This window comes from Sphaeramia orbicularis, chromosome 4 (genome assembly GCF_902148855.1).
Source record: "Sphaeramia orbicularis chromosome 4, fSphaOr1.1, whole genome shotgun sequence".
Classification (NCBI taxonomy): Eukaryota; Metazoa; Chordata; class Actinopteri; order Kurtiformes; family Apogonidae; genus Sphaeramia; species Sphaeramia orbicularis.
The window spans coordinates 38,864,570-38,884,877 of NC_043960.1; the positions used below are offsets into that span (position 1 = coordinate 38,864,570).

General features: G+C 37.1%; 2 protein-coding genes across 4 annotated transcripts in view; one reads left to right on the forward strand and one right to left on the reverse strand.

Annotated features, from left to right (window-relative positions):
* LOC115417822 (unconventional myosin-Vb) overlaps positions 1 to 5,283 on the forward strand; it is a 38,019-nt gene extending 32,736 nt beyond the window's left edge. The window contains exons 30-35 of the mRNA XM_030131953.1: positions 129 to 218; positions 1,137 to 1,269; positions 1,350 to 1,647; positions 3,484 to 3,658; positions 4,927 to 5,007; positions 5,085 to 5,283. Coding sequence (XP_029987813.1) covers positions 129 to 218; positions 1,137 to 1,269; positions 1,350 to 1,647; positions 3,484 to 3,658; positions 4,927 to 5,007; positions 5,085 to 5,246 — 939 coding nt within the window. The 3' untranslated portion in view covers positions 5,247 to 5,283. The remainder of the gene's footprint in view (positions 1 to 128; positions 219 to 1,136; positions 1,270 to 1,349; positions 1,648 to 3,483; positions 3,659 to 4,926; positions 5,008 to 5,084) is intronic.
* A 1,728-nt stretch (positions 5,284 to 7,011) lies between these two features.
* Positions 7,012 to 20,308, reverse strand: part of unc13a (unc-13 homolog A (C. elegans)) — a 76,850-nt gene continuing 63,553 nt past the window's right edge. For 2 of the 3 annotated variants that reach the window (XM_030131916.1, XM_030131914.1), the window contains 3 exons: positions 15,560 to 15,652; positions 13,121 to 13,280; positions 7,012 to 10,573 (listed from right to left, as the gene is read on the reverse strand). In XM_030131916.1, coding sequence (XP_029987776.1) covers positions 10,285 to 10,573; positions 13,121 to 13,280; positions 15,560 to 15,652 — 542 coding nt within the window. In that variant the 3' untranslated portion in view covers positions 7,012 to 10,284. The remainder of the gene's footprint in view (positions 10,574 to 13,120; positions 13,281 to 15,559; positions 15,653 to 20,308) is intronic. The other variant, XM_030131915.1, reaches the window with a different exon arrangement.

The following is a 20,308-nucleotide window of genomic DNA, read 5'->3' on the forward strand; positions in this document are numbered from 1 at the left end:
GCTGATTTGAGTTGGATTTACTCCTCAAGAAGCTCTTATTGATGCCTTATATATTTAAAACATGAAGGAAATATGGAAAACATACAAATGGTCCACATAACCTTTTCTTATTGTTTGTGGCCCTGCAGAAACATTCTCTGGATGTAGATATGACAGCTCTGTGGCTTAAAAACAGCTGTCTGCTGCATGACCTGTTGAACCACTGCTCTCCAAAACAGGTAGGATGAACCTGTTTTTTCAACAGTATGTTTTCAGAAATATACATACAAAAAAAAACATTAAAAAAGAAAAAATGAGGTATAATTTATTAAAGCATGTGGTTAACTACATAACAAAGAACCACAATAAAAAGAAAAAAAAAAGTGTTTTTATTTTTATTGTTTGTCACAAGTTCCAAATGATTTTTTTTGTCTTTCCCAAGTGAGTCATGACCATTTATTATAATATTATTCTCAGCATGTAACATTTTTCAGTGTAAATCAGGTATTTTCCTATATTTAAGCTACTGATCATGTAGACGAAAGCTCAGAATAAATTCAATAGCTATACTTTTCTTTTTTCTTTCATTCAGACAAGGTAGAGTTTTTTAGATATTACCTGCTTGACAGGTTCTTCTGTGACTCCAGTCTTTCTCAGAACTATACCTTGTCTGAATAAAAGAAAAAAAGAAAAGTATAATTACAATAACAGAAGACAAAATGAACGTCATTAGCCAAATTCAGTGGTTATTAGATCAAATCAAATGTTGCAGAAGATGACGGTGTTTCCACGTTCACTATGGAGCCTCTGAAAGTCCAAATGGGTCATATCTGATGACCATGAAAAGATGACAAACTGCATTTTACCTCTGGCTTAGATAGTTTATGAATGGGCCCCAAATGCTTCGAAATTTGTCAATGTGTATGTAATTTTTGTTTTTCCAAAGACAAGCAGCACAGAGACATCTCCTTAAACCAACACTTGGTCGACTTGTATATTCCTGTGTTGGTTTGTAAGAAACACACGTCTATAAACATCTGATCTCTGTGTCTTATCCTTTGTCCCTCCAGATAGATACCCAGGACAAACAGTTTCCTGGTTTTCCTGTAGGTATATTGTATTCATCAGTAAATCTTTCTGTATTGATGCCTTTTCAGACTCTTGCTTCAGAGGAAATGGTCCCACTGACCACAGACCTGAGTGACTCGATCCGTGCCCTCAGTGACCTCTGTATCCAGGCCTACCAGCAGCTCGTCTTCATCACAGAGTCACGTCTGCAAAACATCATAGGTACCACCGCACTGAAAACGAGGAGGACCCCAACCATTATTCCTGTTCTTCCTTCTTCACCTCTTTCTCCTCTCTCATAGTCCCTGCCCTGCTGGAGAGTGAGACCATCGCGGGCCTGTCAGGTTCTGCTGTTAAACTGCCTGCATCCAGGACCAGAGCCGGATCAGACCCCCGCGCCGCAGGAGGTGATGCTCCCACCATGGCGGCAGTGCTGAGGGAGATGGGAGCCCTGTACACTGCACTGTCCCGTCAGGCTCTGCCCCCCACGCTGCTGGAGCAGGCCTTCCACCAACTCACCTACCTCATCTCTGCAACCGCTTTCAACAACATGCTGCTCAGGAAGGACATGTGCAACTGGAGCCGTGGCATGCAGATACGGTACGAAATGTAGAGTCATAGTCACAACAGGACAAACAACGAGTCAGACATTTGTCTTTACACATTCTAGCATGTTAGGGCTTTTGGTAAATATGGTAATTTTTTGATGTGATAAATACTAAGATAAGATAAGATAAAATAAGATAAGATAAAGATAGAGATGAGATGAGATGACATAAGATAAGATAAGATAAGATAAGATAAGATAAGATAAGATAAGATAAGATAAGATAAGATAAGATAAGATAAGATAAGATAAGATAAGATTTGGGAGATTGCAGACAAAAAAAAAGTGCAGAAAGACAGGCAGAAACATGACACATAAAAGAAAATCTGCTATTTATATTACTAGTTCTGTACAGGCATGCATATTATTTACACACTTGCAGTATAGTTGAACATGATTTTGGCATTGATGTGATATGTGGGCATTTACTGTGAACTTCATTAACTTGATTCATATATAACTGAAACATCATTTGGATTGAAGCTGAATTCAATATAGAGTTTTCCTCATTTGGCAGTTTTTGTTTCGTTTAGAGAAAGTATATATATATACATTTTTTGGGGGGGGAATTTGAGAAATTGATTACTGAAACTAACGCTATAGCTAAATAAAATCCAAATTAAAACTAGTTTTAATTTAGATTTTATGTAGCTATAGCATTAGTTTCATTGTTTCAGGTACAGTTTTATGAGGAAAGCTGTAATATATAGAAGTAGTAAAAGGTGGCAACAAATCATCAAATAGTTCAAAGCCATTATATTCTTGTACACCATGAAACAAAGTAATATACAGGGTGGGGAAGCAAAATTTACAATATTTTGAGGCAGGGATTGAAAGACAGTGTATGATCAATTAGTTTATTGAAAGTCATGAGAATTTATTTGCCATAAGAAAATTTACATAATAGAAAATGTTTTTATTCTATGTGTCCTCCTTCTTTCTCAATAACTGCCTTCACACGCTTCCTGAAACTTGCGCAAGTGTTCCTCAGATATTCGGGTGACAACTTCTCCCATTCTTCTTTAATAGTATCTTCCAGACTTTCTCGTAATAGTTTTGCTCATAGTCATTCTCTTCTTTCCATTATAAACAGTCTTTATGGACACTCCAACTATTTTTGAAATCTCCTTTGGTGTGACGAGTGCATTCAGCAAATCACACACTCTTTGACGTTTGCTTTCCTGATTACTCATATGGGCAAAAGTTTCTGAAAAGGTATGGATAATAGTGTTAGGTATGATTATGACATCAATATATGTTTGGTTTCAAAACAATTGACGTAGTGCCTGCTGAGAAAAAACAACTAAATGTTCATTGTAAATTTTGCTTCCCCACCCTGTAGAAACAACAGCACAAAAATGGATCAAACTGAGTTCACTTTTAATTCTATTATGTTGGATCACTGAATATGTTATATTTAATTTTGTCCTTCCAGTGCTTTTTTATTTAATTTAACACCTTGCATACATTCCAGCCACATAAATCCCACTGTCCACTTCTATCCATCCACAGAAATCCTTATCTCATGGCTTACTCACATATTATTATACACAACAAAAGATATATGCAAAAAGAAAACAAAAACAATACACTCTAGTCACTTATAAAATAAAAATGAACAATAGATATATAAAAAATTAATCAGTAAGTGATGAAGGAGAAGCAAAAAAAGGTATAAAGGTAAAGGTTTGAGTTGAAACTCAAAAGCAGCTCACGCATGTTGGAATATCCAGAACTTTATCCTAACCCTCCTTTTATTTCACAGTTAGATTTAGTGTCATGGTGACTTTTCATTAACTCTCATAACCTCATTCTCTTTTCTCTTACAGCTATAATGTGAGTCTGCTGGAGGAGTGGCTGCGTGAACGAGGTCTGCAGGCAGGGGGCGCTGTGGCCACACTGGAGCCTCTCATCCAGGCTGTGCAGCTGCTGCAGCTGGGCAAAAAGACAGATACACAGGCACAAGCCCTGGTCCAGACCTGCACTGTCCTGTCCACTCAACAGGTCAATCAGTCAATCAGATTTTTATTTATATAGCGCTAAATCATAACAAAAGTTATCTCATGACACTTTACGCATTGAATTAGTCAAAACCAGACTCTAAACCAATTTACAAAAACCCAACAGAATCCTCCAGGAGCAAACACTTGTGACTGGTGACAGTGGAAGGAAAAACTTTCTGTTAACAGGCAGAAACCTGGAGCAGACCCAGACTGTGGAGGATGGCCATCTGCTTTGACCAGTTGGGGTTAAAGATAGGGAGTAAAGGAGGAGAAAAAGAGAGAGCGATGGAGATAGAGAGAGACTGGGGGAGAAGGGGGAAGTAGGGGGAGACACATGGATGCAGTTGATGCACAGATAACTGAACTAGAACTGTCAAAAGTAGATCAGCTGGTGTTAGTATAATTACAAGAAACCAGAATAAAGGTCCATGACTGTTAATACTGCTACTACAAATACAAGTACTAACTGTGGATATACTACTATTACAACACTTAGTACAAATAATAGAAACCTCTACCATCTATGGAACTATATAATAAACTCTATCATACCTATATGGATAAGTGAGTGATGACGATGAAGGCAGGAGAGAGGCAGGACCACAGCAGCAGGTCCAGAGATGATCCAGGTGAAACTCCACAGAAAACACTTTAGAACACTTAAGAAACCATGTGACCTTAAAGCACAGGTGTCAAACATGCGGCCCGGGGGCCAAATCTTGCATGTTCGATGAATTTGTGAAATGCAAAAATTACACTGAAGAAATTATCGATTAACGGTGTAAAAATCATTTCAATTCAGGTTCCACATACAGACCAATTAGATCTCAACTGGGTCAGACCAGTAAAATACTTTCATAATGACCTATAAATAATGACAACTGCAGATTTTATTTTTGTTTTAGTGTAAATAAGTAAAATTACTTGAAAATGTTTATATTAACAATCTATCCTTTTACAAAAAATGTGAATAACTTGAACAAATATGAACAACCTGAAATGTCTTAAGAGAAGTAAATACAATTTCACCAATATTCTGCCTGTAATGTAAGTTGTAATGCACATGTGTAAATAGTGTTTTTCTTAAGATATCTGAAGTTGTTCACGTTATCCTAATGTCATTTTACTTTTTTCACTGTTGTTATTTTTATTTTTTTAAATTTTACTTCAGATCATATTGGGGTAAATGTGGAACCTGAACTAAAATGAGTTTGACACCCTTGCCTTGAAGTGTAAATAACTGCCCGTTGATGCTTTTTTTGTTCCCAGATCGTGAAGATACTGACCCTGTACAGTCCTCATAATAACCTTGATGAAAGAGTCACTCTGAATTTCATCCGTACTGTCCAGGTATTATCTTCAGCCTCAGAGTTTGGTGTCTATTTAAAGTGTGTGTTATGTAACGGACTATGTCTGTGCTCTCATAGGGGCTCCTCAAAGACCGGACTGACAGCCCACCTCCACAGCTCCTAATGGATGTGAGGCGAGTGTTTCCTGTCACATTTCCCAGCTCGCCTCCCCCACTCCCCCACGCTGACCAGTTAGACATCCCAGACGCCCTCAAGATCTCCTTTCTACGCAAAGTCTAAACAGAGGAACACCAAACTTCTTTACATCGTCAGCATTTAATTTGTCTTTCACCTGGTTACCCCTTGGCTGAGTAGTATTGTCATCTGTCCATCTGTCTGTCTGTCCATTCAACAACATAATCACATTATCTGAAGAATGCATTGACATATCTGCACCAAATTCATACTGTGCATGCATCTTGGCATGGAGCAGAAGCCTATTGAAAATCAGTGATCTTGACGTACTATTTCAAGGTCAAATAGCGACATGTCTTTTCAATGACATAGTCATATTATCTGAAGAATGCATTGAGATATCTGCACCAAATTTATACTGTGCATGCATCTTGGCATGGAGCAGAGGCCTATTGAAAATCACTGACCTTGAGCTACTTTTCAAGGTCAAATGGCCTTGTGCAGTTATAATATCTGAGTACTTTCAAATATAACATGTATGTAATATGTTTTACACAAAGACAGTCTAATCTAAATTATAGGGCAGTAACTTTCAACAGAATCTACATTATATTTGGCCGAGGGGTATTAAAAGTGTGCAGCATGTTATGTTTGTAGTATCAGTGAGGCCTCTTCACGAAGACTTGTTAATTATCAGTGTGTTAGTCTGTCTACTATAGGGAGGCATTCGACTTCTGCAAAGACAGTTGAGTCAAAAATGTACATCTTACGTAGGACTCTTAGTGACTCTAAAATGTGAAATATAAGAAGTAGAGTGCTGTGCGTAAGTCTTAGCCCACCTAAATATGTTTACAAGGCTATAATTACCATACATAAACATTTATCTGTATAAGAATACACCTGGGATATACTGGAAATATGGGAAGTGCATTAAAAACAAACAGGAAATAAAAGTGTCTGTAGTCCAAAGGGCTGATTCGTTGGTGTGGCCTACTTTTGCATTTAACATGTCTCCAACTCTTAAGGTTAAAGTATGACATTTACTGCATTTATTGTAGTGTGTTTTGTGTTTGGTCACATTAAATACTGTTTTTTGTTGTTATTAGTTTTTGTGTTTTTAACCCATAAAGACCCAATACAACTTTTGTGTTAGTTCCCAAATTAATTTTTCCTTCCATTTAACTTTTCTAAAGTTATTTATCACGATGTATTGTAATATTATCCTCTGTATTTTGCATTTTTTTCAATGAAAGTCAGGTGTTTTCCCATATTTTATTCACTGATCATGTACATGTTCATTACAGCTCACGTTAAAGTTGACTGTCATAATATCAGAAAAAGAGAAAAATGAAGAAAATGTGACTTTCTCAACAAAATATATCATTAACTAAACCTAAAACGAGTGTTTCCATACACTGTCATTGATCCAACTCCATGGGTTTTACTGGTGAATCAGTGTTGTAGGAGATGATGGTGTTTCCACGGTAACTACAGAGCCTCTGAACATCCAAGTGGGTCAAATTGGATGACCATGAAAAGACGACCAATTGTATCTTACAGCAATTATTTACACGTATTTATTAGTGGATCGACAGGTATTAAACAGCATAGATCAGCAGGTGGTTTCAGTTGCTGGTGGCTGTTTGGGTCTTTATGGGTTAATAGTTTTACAACTGGGCACATATTTCCAATATTGTCTTGTTTCTTCATAACGATACTGAGAAATTAATAAGTATGCTCATTAGAACAGTGCAAAAATACACAGCATAATGTAGTCTGTGGCTTCTGTATACGTCTAAAAACAGATAACACCCATAAAAAGTGGCCGACAACAACAGTATTGTAACAGACAGACAAAGAAAAGAGCAAAGCAATTTTTCATATTTTTATTGGAAGCAGAAACACAATGAGACTGCAGTCCCAGTAACCTTAACCCCCAATAAGAACGACCAGAATAAAAAAAAAACTAAAAATTAGAAACATCTTGTGTATAAAAAAATTCTCATGCGAGTACTTTGTACCACTACACATCATCAGTAATACATATTTATATATTCACAAACATCTGAAAAATAGAAAACAATAATGACATATCAAAATAAAGGAGACAACAATTGGCAAATAACATCAAATAATTATGCGTGCTGGCACAATACATTTTTTTCTTTTTGTTTTATTGTTCCTATCATGCACCGTTTCTGGAAGTACAGGACTGGCATCGGTGTGTGCAGTCTGGTCAGCTGAACTGGACAGAACATGCATGTCTGTCTTGCTTGGATCTATGTGCTTTTCTTTGTGCTTCTACGTCCTTAACTTCTTCGTGCATTCCTGTCCCACATGCCAGACCGATACCCCAACATCTGAGTGCTTCCTCGACTAAAGTTTCATTGTCAACAGCAATAAATAAAGATTTTTTTCGTGGCATTTCCAGCTATGTGACAGTTGTGTGTACCTGTTATTAAAACTCTGCAGAGGCCTGTGATTTAAAGGCGGCGTATGCACCAGAGCGACGCACAACAGATTCTGATACTGTTTCAATAATGCCAATATAAAAGCTTGGCAGTTCATTTCTGGCCCTGAATCAGATATATTCATCATTTTTCTTTTGTTTAATAGGTTGTGCATCTCCAGTGTATACACACCTTTCACATCTTTCAACAAAAGCTACATATCCAGATGGGCGTTTGTACATTCGCCCAGTCACCCCAGAGCAAAATTCAAGTCTACAAAAAGAGCAGCAAACTTCACTTGACGTAGTCTGACGTGTTTGTTACATCCGAGAGTTATTTACAATACCCACGACCAGCAATCGATCTCTGTTCCAGGTTTTCTTCTGTGCTGAAAAGCTGCACAAACAAAATTTCAGTCTCTAATCAGCCCGACTACAGCTGTGATATTTGGCCCATTACAATAGACACAGCATTTACAACATATCAGACAAACACTTGTGCTGATATAATCATAATAATCCACAATGTAAACATTATAAGACTGCTTCAAAAATGACTCATCTACATAGATTTCATAAATTAGATGCATAGAGTTCAGTTCTTACACCTTGTTGAAAAAAGGGGGGGTCTATTAGATTATTCAGTTACTGTCAAGTGCTTCGGGGGGATAGATGCCCTCAATGGCAACTTAAAAAGAGGCATCTACTCTGAAATAGAAAAAAACACCCTGTCATTCCCAAACTTCAAGTTCAATGCACTCTGATCATTTCTTTGCCCTGACACTTATGTTGTTCTTACAAACAAATACCTTTATAGATAAATAAACCTTTAAAAAAATGGCATTCATTGAAAATAGAAGTGGCATTAACAGACATGCTGGACAGTCAATAATCAGTTCATAACAGCTTCACGTGACATGACACTAGATCTAATCACCTGTAAAATGATTTTGACACATTTGATGTGCAATTGCTGTGTATTTCCATAAAAAGTTACCGAACAACAAATGAATCATCACTGTAGTAAAAATGTGTTATTATGGGTGCAGCAAAGACCCTGTGCTTAAATCTTCACTCTCCACTCACTAGAGTACCAGGCTGAACTGTAGGCCCTCTTTTAAATGTCAGTGCCAGACCCGGCGTGGTCTGGATCTGCAGCCCTTTAGCAGAGATCTGACTTGTCGATTAGAGGTTACAGCACCTGCAGCTGGATCACGACTAGGGATCATCAGTGGTGGATCATTAAAGATCTGTGCTCTCCCTGGTGCAGGTTGTGTGGGTTTCACTTTTACCTCAGAGTGATTTCGCTTTTGTGGACTAGGGTCTCATCAGTGTGTTTTGAGCAGGTTTTGATTTGGCAGTTTTTGTTTTACATCTTTTTTTTTTCTAAAGGCAGATTACAGTAAGTCTGTCTTGCTTTACCATGCACCTCACACAAACATTTGCACCCCCTTATAGGGCAGTCAAGCTGTGGAATGTTGAATAACACAGAAGATGGAAATAACCATCCTAAGGAATAAGATGCATCCCTTTGAAAGTAAAAGACACTTAGAAAATCACCCCCTCCTATGCTATGTTCTTTACTCATGATGGCTTTCTGTGATTACATTTGCAGGTAACAGGCAACACAGGTGGCTACATGAGGTCAACAATATCGAACGTTTTACAAACACACGCGCATGATGAGCTCCATGTGAGTCCACCTCCACAGTCAGTCACGCTCATTCACACACATATATATATTCTGATGAATCACAGTGCTTGAAGGTGTGTTTTCATCAGATAATCTCTCTATACAGGCGCTATATAGGAGACACGCAGACATACTATACGAGGGTAAACAAGACAGAAGGCATTGAGGGCGTCAGGCAGTGTGCTCTGTTACAGGGTAGACAGACATAAACCTATCAAGCACCACACGTCCATCAAATAATCCTGTTTATAACTTTACATCTGTCCTTCATATTTATATATATTTATATTTATATATATGATGTTATATAGACTTATTTAAATAGAAATATAATCTGGAAGAAACCAGTAAACTGATATCTGAATTAACCCACAGTCTTAAAATATTCATAACTAAATAGTGCCTTTGTTCCCAATATTTGGAATGTTTGAGGCCTTGCAGCCATTATTATTTGTTACTCGGTCAGTTGGACGGCCGGTCCAGTTGTGCTTAGGGCTGGTCTTGGCATTTCAGTGATTACCTGTTGGCACTTGCGGTCCCTTCTTTGAGCAGGTGCAAGGCAGGGAAGGGACGAGAGGAACAGGAAAGTAAAGGGGAGGAGGGGTAAAGTAAACGACGTGAGACAGAAAGCTGAACTTTTAAAGGCTGCAAGATATATCTTACCCTGACCAGTCAAATAAGGTGTGTGTGTTTAATGGCATGACTCACCTCTGTGGATAGAGGAAAGTAGATATATATACTCTGTGATGACTATGTGTCCTTATATAGTTCTTCAAAGACATTGTTGATAGTATCTGTGACATTAAAAGACTCATGTCCTTCCCACTGAAATGAATGTATTTACAGCGCTGGATGTGTGGTGGCTGTTGTCTTCTCTGTGCTTGTACAACACTGGATCTTCGGGGCAGTGGTTAGCAGTGGCTCAGCAGAGCTCTAGGGCAGTAGGTGGTGAGGCGTCATCCAGCTTCGGACGGGTTGCTTTTCAATTCCGTTGTGGCCTCTTAGCTGCGACCCTCCTCGGCGGAGCGCTGGTCGGACTTGAGCTTGACAAACTCCTTGGCCACGTCGTCGTTGTTGCGCTGAGAAAGGATGCGCAGCACGGTGAGGCCTGTCTCGTCCATGTGGATACGCTTGCCGAGAGGCAGCCAGCAGGCCACGCTGCCTTTGGACGCCACGTCTTTCAGCTGGAGGACAGCCATGCCCACTGTGCGGTCCTCTCGGGCGAAGCAGTAGTCCTTCACACACACCTGTAGCTCGTAGCACTCAGGACCCACTTCGTTGCTCAAAGTACTGTGGCAGAAAGGAAACAGGTGTACAACAGCAGTGACTTACGTAGAGGTTGTTAGTGTGTGAAATACACTGGGATACACTGGGAGTTATCCTCAGACTATGTACATAAGTGGACCAAAGATAGTCTTTACACAGCACAGATCACCTGGAACCTGACCTTTGAATTTCTGGTCTGGACCATTTCCAGATGTTAGGCTACGTTCAGACAGCAGGTCTTAATGCACAATTCTGATTTTTTGGTGAAATCCAATTTTTTTGGCGTACTCATTCATATTACACATTAAATGCGACTTCTATCAGTTTTGAGTATGAACTGAATGTGACCCTGAAGTGACCCGCATGCGCAAAAGAGGTCCTGATGTAATATGTGACCACGCAGGCACGCACTGTGTTTACGAAGTAAATATGTTTTTCCCGCCGCTCCTCCTCCTGGGTCGCAGTATTGTGACGTTTGTCGCATTTCAGTAACGTAAAGGTCGGATAAATGCAACCTGGCCATTCAGACTGAAGTCACATTGCAAAAAATCAGATATGTATCAGATGTAGGACCACATATGAAAGTGGCCTGGGTCAGATTTGAAAAAATCAGATATATGTTGTTCAAACTGTCTTTAACAGATCAGATACAGGTCACATATGGGTAAAAAATGGGATTTGGGCCACATTCGCCTGCAGACTGCAGCCTTAGATACATATGTGATGGCAGACAATTCAAACTCAGTCTGAGCAATTAGGATGAATGTAACTTTTCCATCACTCTAAACTGAGATTCATCACAACTCTGGGCTGGACGGAGTCACTCACATTATATAAAGTATCTCCAATGAGCTCAACCTTAAACATATTTCATTTTTCACAGGAAAACACTGACAGAACCAATTATTACACAATGACCACTTGATATTACTACAGACTTTCAGCTAAAGGAAAGGTTTAACATGCATGACCTATAGTAGAACATGTTTACAGTGTGATTTTGTATTTCTACAAAAACAATCCAAACACATCTAACTCCAGTGCTTTTGTGGATTTGAGCCAGTTCAACACTGTGATCAGTTCATGTTGTTTCTGGTATTGGCCACATTTCAAAACTAATGTGGTTGGCAGTGTGAACATAGCCTTTTTCACCTTTTCTTAGTCAGAAAGGACAGACTTATTTAGAACACATATATATGGTGAACATTTCTAAATTAAATTACAACACCTTTATTGTGCTGTTCTTGATGTTTTCTGTTACCTGCCTAGGGAATACAGATGCAAATTAGCATTTTTGCTATAATCCGGCACATTTACATCTAATGTTGGTCAGTACGGATGTTCATTAATGTGCATTGTCTCTACCAAATGCACTGATAAATAAACAAATTAGCTCCTATTAATACAAATGTAACTAATATGAATGAGGAAACATCTTTTGGACACCATGGAGAAGTGGATGATGACAGACAGACACTATTTATTTCAGTAATATTATCCAGTACTATTTAATGCTTTAGTATTAGTACAGCTTAAAAGGGTCATATTTGGCTAAACCCACTTTTATTAGTCTTTGGTACATTTATTTGTGTATTTGGACCCTAATCGTTCAAAATGTTTGAATTTGAACCCTCCAGGTGCTGCAAAGCTATCTTTATATTCATTTTGGCAAAAATCGAGTGGATTTCTACAACCTGTTTTAATTCCTGCTTAATTTGTTACGTCTATAACTAGTTATATTACAAGATTTGCACATATAAGGTCAAGACTTCTGACGAACATTTTGCTATAATTGTTTGTCAGCAGCAGCGGTTGTGGTCCATACTGAAAATATGTCCAAATTTTCGACCCGATTACCTAAAATGTTCAGCTGTAGGCTGTATTAACAAACACAAGTGGCTGAATGGGATAGAGCCACAGAGCCAACAACCTGGAGGGGGTGGGGCATCTGCATTTAAAGGGCCAGCACTCAAAACAACCTTTCTCATGTCATTACTCAGAAATAGGGTTGAAGATGGACCTGTGTAATGAATGAATTCAGACCCAAGCATAGCATTTAGAGTTTATGTAGACCATAGGGAAATGTTTTAAAATGTATAATCCCATCTAAAAAAAAGCTAAATATCACTCCTTTAATAGAGAATGTGTTCACTTAAAAAAACAACAAAAAAAACCCAGGTTCTTCTTTCATGTTGTATCTGTCCAGAAAAATGAAAAACACCCTTTTTAGTGGATTCTGGAATGAAAATTGAATCACTGTTTTCCATTCTTTTTCTTATGTTTCACTTAAGAAAGTTTTTTCTGATTTTGAGTTAAAGTTAAAGCTTATGATCTTATACTTCCACGTTTTGATGGTGACAGCAAGAATAGCAGATATCTTTATTAAAATTAAGTATGGATTAATTACTCCTGTTTTAAATCACACATTAATAACAGCCTTATTTGAACCATATTCTACAACAGTGAAAATGAGTAAAAAATAATGTTGATATTCCTGTAAAAACACCCTAACCTGCCCAAAATTTCCAAATCATGTTTTCGGATGCCCAGTCATCCCAATGGAATACTTACAAAGTGAAGGTTTCATTGTATTTTGGAGCCCAGCTGTTGTTTTTTGACTTGGTGGCGTACTTCCTCTTTTTGTCGCTGAGGTGAGGGCCTATGATGTAGACCTCCACAAACGGCCGGAATATTCCCTGCGTCTGCCACCTCAGGTCATTGGCAGCCACCACTGATCCGGAGAGAAAGGAAATGAAAGGACAAGAGAGAGTGGGAAGGTGTGGGTTGAGTGAGAGAAAAAGAGATTCAATGTGTGAAAATGTGCAGTGGTGGTGATGATGAACACAAAATTCAGAACAAAAAATACTGGCTTTCCTTCAGGCCAAATATACAGAGAGCACTGTGAGACAATAAGGTTTTTATTTTAATACTGAGTCAGTGAGCTACTTTTAATGCACAAAACAGCTCTTTTTTACATAATAAAATGATACAGTGTTTTTACATCTCTTTCTTATATATGATGTACATATTCTTATAGTGTTTTATACGTGTACATATTCTTATAGCGTGTTTTATACATGCATATTTTCTTATAGTGTGTTTTATGCATGTACATATTCTTATAGTGTTTTATACATGTACATATTCTTATAGTGTGTTTTATACATATATATTTTCTTATAGTGTGTTTTATACATGTACATATTCTTATAGTGTTTTATACATGTACATATTCTTATAGTGTGTTTTATACAGGCATATTTTCTTATAGTGTGTTTTATGCATGTACATATTCTTACAGTGTTTTATACATGTACATATTCTTATAGTGTGTTTTATACATGTACATATTCTTACAGTGTGTTTTATACATGCATATTTTCTTATAGTGTGTTTTATACATGTACATATTCTTATACTGTTTTATACATGTACATATTCTTATAGTGTGTTTTATAGATGTATATTTTCTTATAGTGTGTTTTATACATGTACATATTCTTACAGTATGTTTTATACATGTACATATTCTTATAGTGTGTTTTATACATGTACATATTCTTACAGTATGTTTTATACATGTACATATTCTTACAGTATGTTTTATACATGTACATATTCTTATTGTGTGTTTTATACATGTACATATTCTTATAGTGTGTTTTATACATGTACATATTCTTACAGTGTGTTTTATACATGTACATATTCTTATAGTGTGTTTTATACATGTACATATTGTTATAGTGTGTTTTATACATGTACATTTTCTTATAGTGTGTTTTATAGATGTACATATTCTTATAGTGTTTTATACATGTACATATTCTTACAGTGTTTTATACATGCATATTTTCTTATAGTGTGTTTTATACATGTACATGTTCTTATAGTGTGTTTTATAGATATATATTTTCTTATAGTGTGTTTTATAGCTGTATATTTTCTTATAGTGTGTTTTATAGATGTGCATATTCTTATAGTGTGTTTTAGGCATGTACATATTCTTATAGTGTTTTATACATGTACATATTCTTATAGTGTGTTTTATAGATGTATATTTTCTTATAGTGTGTTTTATACACGTACATATTCTTATAGTGTGTTTTATACATGTACATATTCTTATAGTGTGTTTTATAGACATATATTTTCTTATAGTGTGTTTTATAGATGTATATTTTCTTATAGTGTGTTTTATACATGTACATATTCTTATAGTGTTTTATACATGTACATATTCTTATAGTGTTTTATACATGTACATATTCTTATAGTGTGTTTTATACATGTACATGTTCTTATAGTGTGTTTTATACATGTACATATTCTTATGGTGTGTTTATACATGTACATATTCTTATAGTGTGTTTTATACATGTACATATTCTTATAGTGTTTTATACATGTACATATTCTTATAGTGTGTTTTATACATGTACATGTTCTTATAGTGTGTTTTATACATGTACATATTCTTATGGTGTGTTTATACATGTACATATTCTTATAGTGTGTTTTATAGACATATATTTTCTTATAGTGTGTTTTATAGATGTATATTTTCTTATAGTGTGTTTTATACATGTACATATTCTTATAGTGTTTTATACATGTACATATTCTTATAGTGTGTTTTATACATGTACATGTTCTTATAGTGTGTTTTATACATGTACATATTCTTATGGTGTGTTTATACATGTACATATTCTTATTGTGTGTTTTATACATGTACATATTCTTACAGTGTGTTTTATATTTTTATCTGAGCGCTTAAGTACAGCTAAGAACCACTTGTCAAAATTTCATTATGTGCGCGTACTGACAATAGATATTCTTGAATCTTGAATTTAGAACTTCTAAATTGATCTAATAGCTCAAACATTCTTGAAAAAGCTGGCAGATAGCTATTGAACAGGGATTTTCTTTTGTCAAACTGCTATCACCAAGGTCAAGAATGAGCTTCAGTTGTTATATACTGTGTGACAGATGCATCTTTGCTTTTACCTTTCACTGTGACCTTATGTTCTCCAGTGTTGGGGTGAGTGAAAATCTCAACATGGATGGAAACCTCTCCCACTGCGTCGTCCACCCCAGATCCTGTCAATACAGACACAGAGGGAGGGAAGGAGGGAAGGAGGGAGGTGTTTTATTTGTTCATAATGTGGTCTTCGTGGTCCTATCACAGAGCAAACACCAATGATAACCAGTGCGGCCATATTTTTCCTCCTCATTCTGATACAAAACAAGGTTACAGACCAAATCCATTTCAATATTTCAGACTTAAGACTGAAATGGATTTGACTGAAACACATGGAGATTCAGCTTCATTTCATCTAAAAATGCTCACTGTATCAGGAGGACTAAAGATAAGGCAGTGAGTGGAGACAGTCATCTGTGTCTAAGTATGTTGTGATCTGGAAGTGGACAATCAGACAAAGCGGCTATGAGTGGGACTGAGTGGACCCTTTTATTTTGTAGTGCAGTATGAACATCATACATGTACTGTGATGTACTTTAACTATTGGAACTATAAGTATCGTAATACTCTATGTAGTAATTGAGAAATAAGGATTTGGATTGGGTAAGGGGCGTCATTCGTGCCCACTCATAGATGCATTGTGTCTGTAGGGATGCAGGGAGGTTAGTAAGAGGCAAGAGAAGACAGGAGAGAAGAGAAGGAGCTGGAGAAAGATGTGATTCCTTGATATCGATGAGGTCAGGACATGCTCAGATGGATCAGGAAACGCTGACACACCCATCTCTTGTTTAATCCAAGCATGGTATACAGGGACAGGAGTTTACAGAGGGAGAGACACCCCGCCTCCTTTAGGTTTGTTGATGAAACAACAGTTCCATCAGGCTCTTTATAAATTCCTGACTATAGATTAGAGTTGGTCCAAAGTGCTTCAAGTCCAACCAGGTGTCTAGCTGCTTTATTGACCTCTCTAGATGGCTGTGCACAGACTTTCACTCTTTTGTCTGGGAGGGAGTGGGTGAATAAATCTAATAAGGACAAATTTCTTCAGCGCTTATTATTTTGCTGCATGTGAACAAGTGGTTAAGATCTGCAGACAGTTCCAGAAGAATACAGCGACAGATGGTCATTCATTTTCAATGTTTTAATTAGTGTCTTCACTCTGTCAACGGTATCTTTGAGGCGAAGACCAGCAGCCTGTGCGAGTGTGTGTTTTTTCTACTAGCCACCCACTAAACAAGGTGTCTGTGGGCGTAGCACGGCAAAGTGTTCCTGGCATGCAGCGGCTTGCATCTCTCTAGGGAGCATTATGGGATTGTTGGTCTCACTGCCAACACGACCAAAGAGAGCAGCAGTCATCCATCTGGCCTTGTCTACTCTATGGAGGACATCCATAAAAGATGAGACGGAAAGGAACTTTGCTGACAGTGAAACTGGGAGATATTGCCAGAAAAACACACAGTAAAGGCTTTTTGTTGTTCAATAAATGCAACAATCACAGGTTCATATTTTGAGCCAGACAGCAAATCTTTACCGAATACATATTCACTATCAGATTGGGACTGTGATTGTCTTCATTTGTGATTTTTTCATTTAGAAGTGATGCAGTTGATCAGAGTCATTTCTCAGTTCTGGTTGAGTGTTAGCGCAGACTGTTCATTCACCATGCTCTAATGATCTAGCCCAGTATGGATGAAATAACCATCCAATCAAATCTGCCTGGCAGGAAGTTAATTTGCATCCATGTTACAGTCAAGGACACCCAGCAGCTGGCAGGAAGTTAAAGACAAGCTACAAATTGGTTTCTATATAATGTATTCCCTTTTATTTTCATTGGACAATAACACATATATATGCAGCATTCAGTAACACTTCATACTGAGGGACATACAGGATATTCTATGTTGTCCTTTCCTTGTGTTCGTGTCTTTACACTGTGTTTCTGTCTATTGTCAGAGCCAATGTTATTATATAGTTGCCCATAAAGTTGGAATAATTTTGTTTTCAGACTCATTCTTCTTTTTATTCTTATTTATACACATCAGTAATCACCTTTGACCAGGTACAATAGTTACATACTGAGTCCTATTTACACTTTACCTATCAAGAATAAATCACATTGTCACAATCACTTCATGAGAAGAGGTAAAAAATATTTTATTCTAACTTTATGGGCAACAGTATTATTATAATTATTACTTATAAGTGAAATCTACTTGCAAATAAACCTGTTTCTGATTCTGACTCACTATTAACTAATAATATAGTTAGTTTATTAACAAACAAAGTATAATCTTCTTTATGATTCACTATAAAGTATTTATTAATGCCTTTTTTTTGCCAAACTATACAGTACAACTACCAAGTCATTAACATGGTTCATTCTTATGTAAGGAAATATTAAACATATTAATAGAGTTCCAATAACTCTAAATGATGCCTTTTTAATTCTGAGTATGTTCCCAATTTTAAAGGGAGGTTTCGTAATAATGGGGAGTTTAAAAAATACTTAATTAAGGTTATTTAACACTTGTAAGATTATGTTTTTGCTGCATGAGAATAAACAACAAATAAGTTAATTAATGGCCTTGTGGGTGTACAGTATAGTCATTCAGATGAAAGTATAAATAATAAAGATGATATTGTACATATGTGTTGATGTGACACACAGATTGTATGGTGCATTCATGTGTGCCTCTTTTTTTTAATATATTTTTCTTCTTCACTACAGATTTTTGACAAATAAAATGTTTAAATGAGAAAAAATAACCCACTTTCTACCAAATAGATTTTAAATTATATTTTGAAAAACACTCTCAACAGGCCCTGGTTTCTCTATGACAGTTTTCAGTGGTTTTAATGGAGCATTCTGAATAATTAAAAACTAGAATTATACCAAATGTGCTTACGTTTTTGTTGATAAAAATATACTTGGCTGGATAGTCACTTCAGACACTGATAATAATATAGTAGGTCCAGTTCTTTAGTCTTTTTTAACTCCCCACAGTATCTCCTTGGAGATCATTCTAGCCCCTAGACAAATGTTCTGTATCTGATGACCCCTTAATCACTGAGAGTAGAATATGGGAGTCTAAATATTAAGGTTTTAGATGACTGGGAGGTTTCTGTTTTCTCATCACATCATTTCAAAGTATTTGGACTCCTCAGTCCAAATGACTAAGAAAACTACTTTTTATTCCCACCACTTCTATATAATTTTCTTTGACATTGTACACTCTACTGTTGTTCCTCTTAACCCTCAAAGATCCAAACAGCTGCTGTGACCAAAATAATCTACTGATCTAAAATGTTTAATAACTGTTAAATCAAAAATCCTATCAATACATGTAAATAATTGATGTAAAATACAGTTTGTCATATTTCCATGGTCATCGGATATGACCCATTTGGACGTTCAGAGGCTTCGTAGTGAACATGGAAACACCGTCATCTTCTACAACACTGATTCACCAGTAAATACCACTGGAGTTTAATAAATGACAGTGGTTGTAGATGCTTCTTTTCATGTTCAGTTATTGGTATATTTTGCTGAAAAGGTCACTTTTTCTTCACTTTTCTCTGTTTTGATGCAATTACCTTTGAATTTACGCTGAGCTTTAATGAACATCTACATGATCAGTGAATTTAGCATTGGAAAATACATGATTTACACTGAAAATGCAAAATACAGAGTATAATATTATAAGAAATGGTAATAAATCACTTAGGAAAAGGTTAAATGGAAACAAAAAATCATTTGGGAGTTGCCATAAAAGTAGCTCTGGGTCTTTATGAGTTAAGGGATCTAAGTAATGCAGCAGTAACTGAAGGGAGACAGCAAACCTGCATCAGTAGACATACAGTGTCTTAGCTGGATGCTGCTTCATCATCTGTGTGTACTAAAATGTGTGTATGAGAGACAGAGTCATTTCTCCTGATACTAATCTAAAGTGACAGAAATCAGACCACCTGACCTGATGGAGTGCTTCTGATTGGCTCAGTTTGGTGGGTTGAGCACCCTTTTCTCATCACCGCTGTAGGGAGAGCTGCACTGCACGTGGAATCTGTGTGTGTCTGAGTGTGTGTGTGTGTGTGTGTGTGTGTCTCTGACTGTTGTGTATGTGTATATATGATGGAGCAGGCAAGGACGGGGAGCCCTCCCAGACAAACAAACTGAGCCATCATCATCATCTTCATAATAATAATCTGCTCCTCTTCATCTGAACACACCCGGAGGGGCAGTGACGCTGGGGGTAAAGGAAACGCCATGAAGACACTGAGCTTCTGGTTGAACCACCTTAAGGACAGTCTCACTCAGTCACACTGGCTCTGCTCAGTCACTTGGACTCCCTATAATCCACGTGCACTCACGCACACAAACACACACGCCTGGCCCTCGGGCGTTTCTCGGTGACATCATGCTGGATCAGGATTCCTGCACACTTTAATGCATTTCTGTTCTTTTCATCTGATGTCCACACGTCATGCTTTAGTGTCTGCTCATACATACCGTCTGCAGCGTATGTATTCAGCGCAGTACCGTACATTCAGACATCAGTGTGTACATTACATGCATGAATGCATAAAGTCTATATTGTTATTGTTGTGGTGGGCATGTATGCTGTGTATGCATCCGAGGGAGAGGTACAGAGAGAGGAAAGAGGAAATATGTTTCATCTGTGCATTGCATTTGTCTGTTGGGATGAGTTTGAACAGGCAGGGGAGTTTCAGGATGCACATAGCAGGGTGGAAGGTGGAGGGAGTTGGGCTGTGGTCTG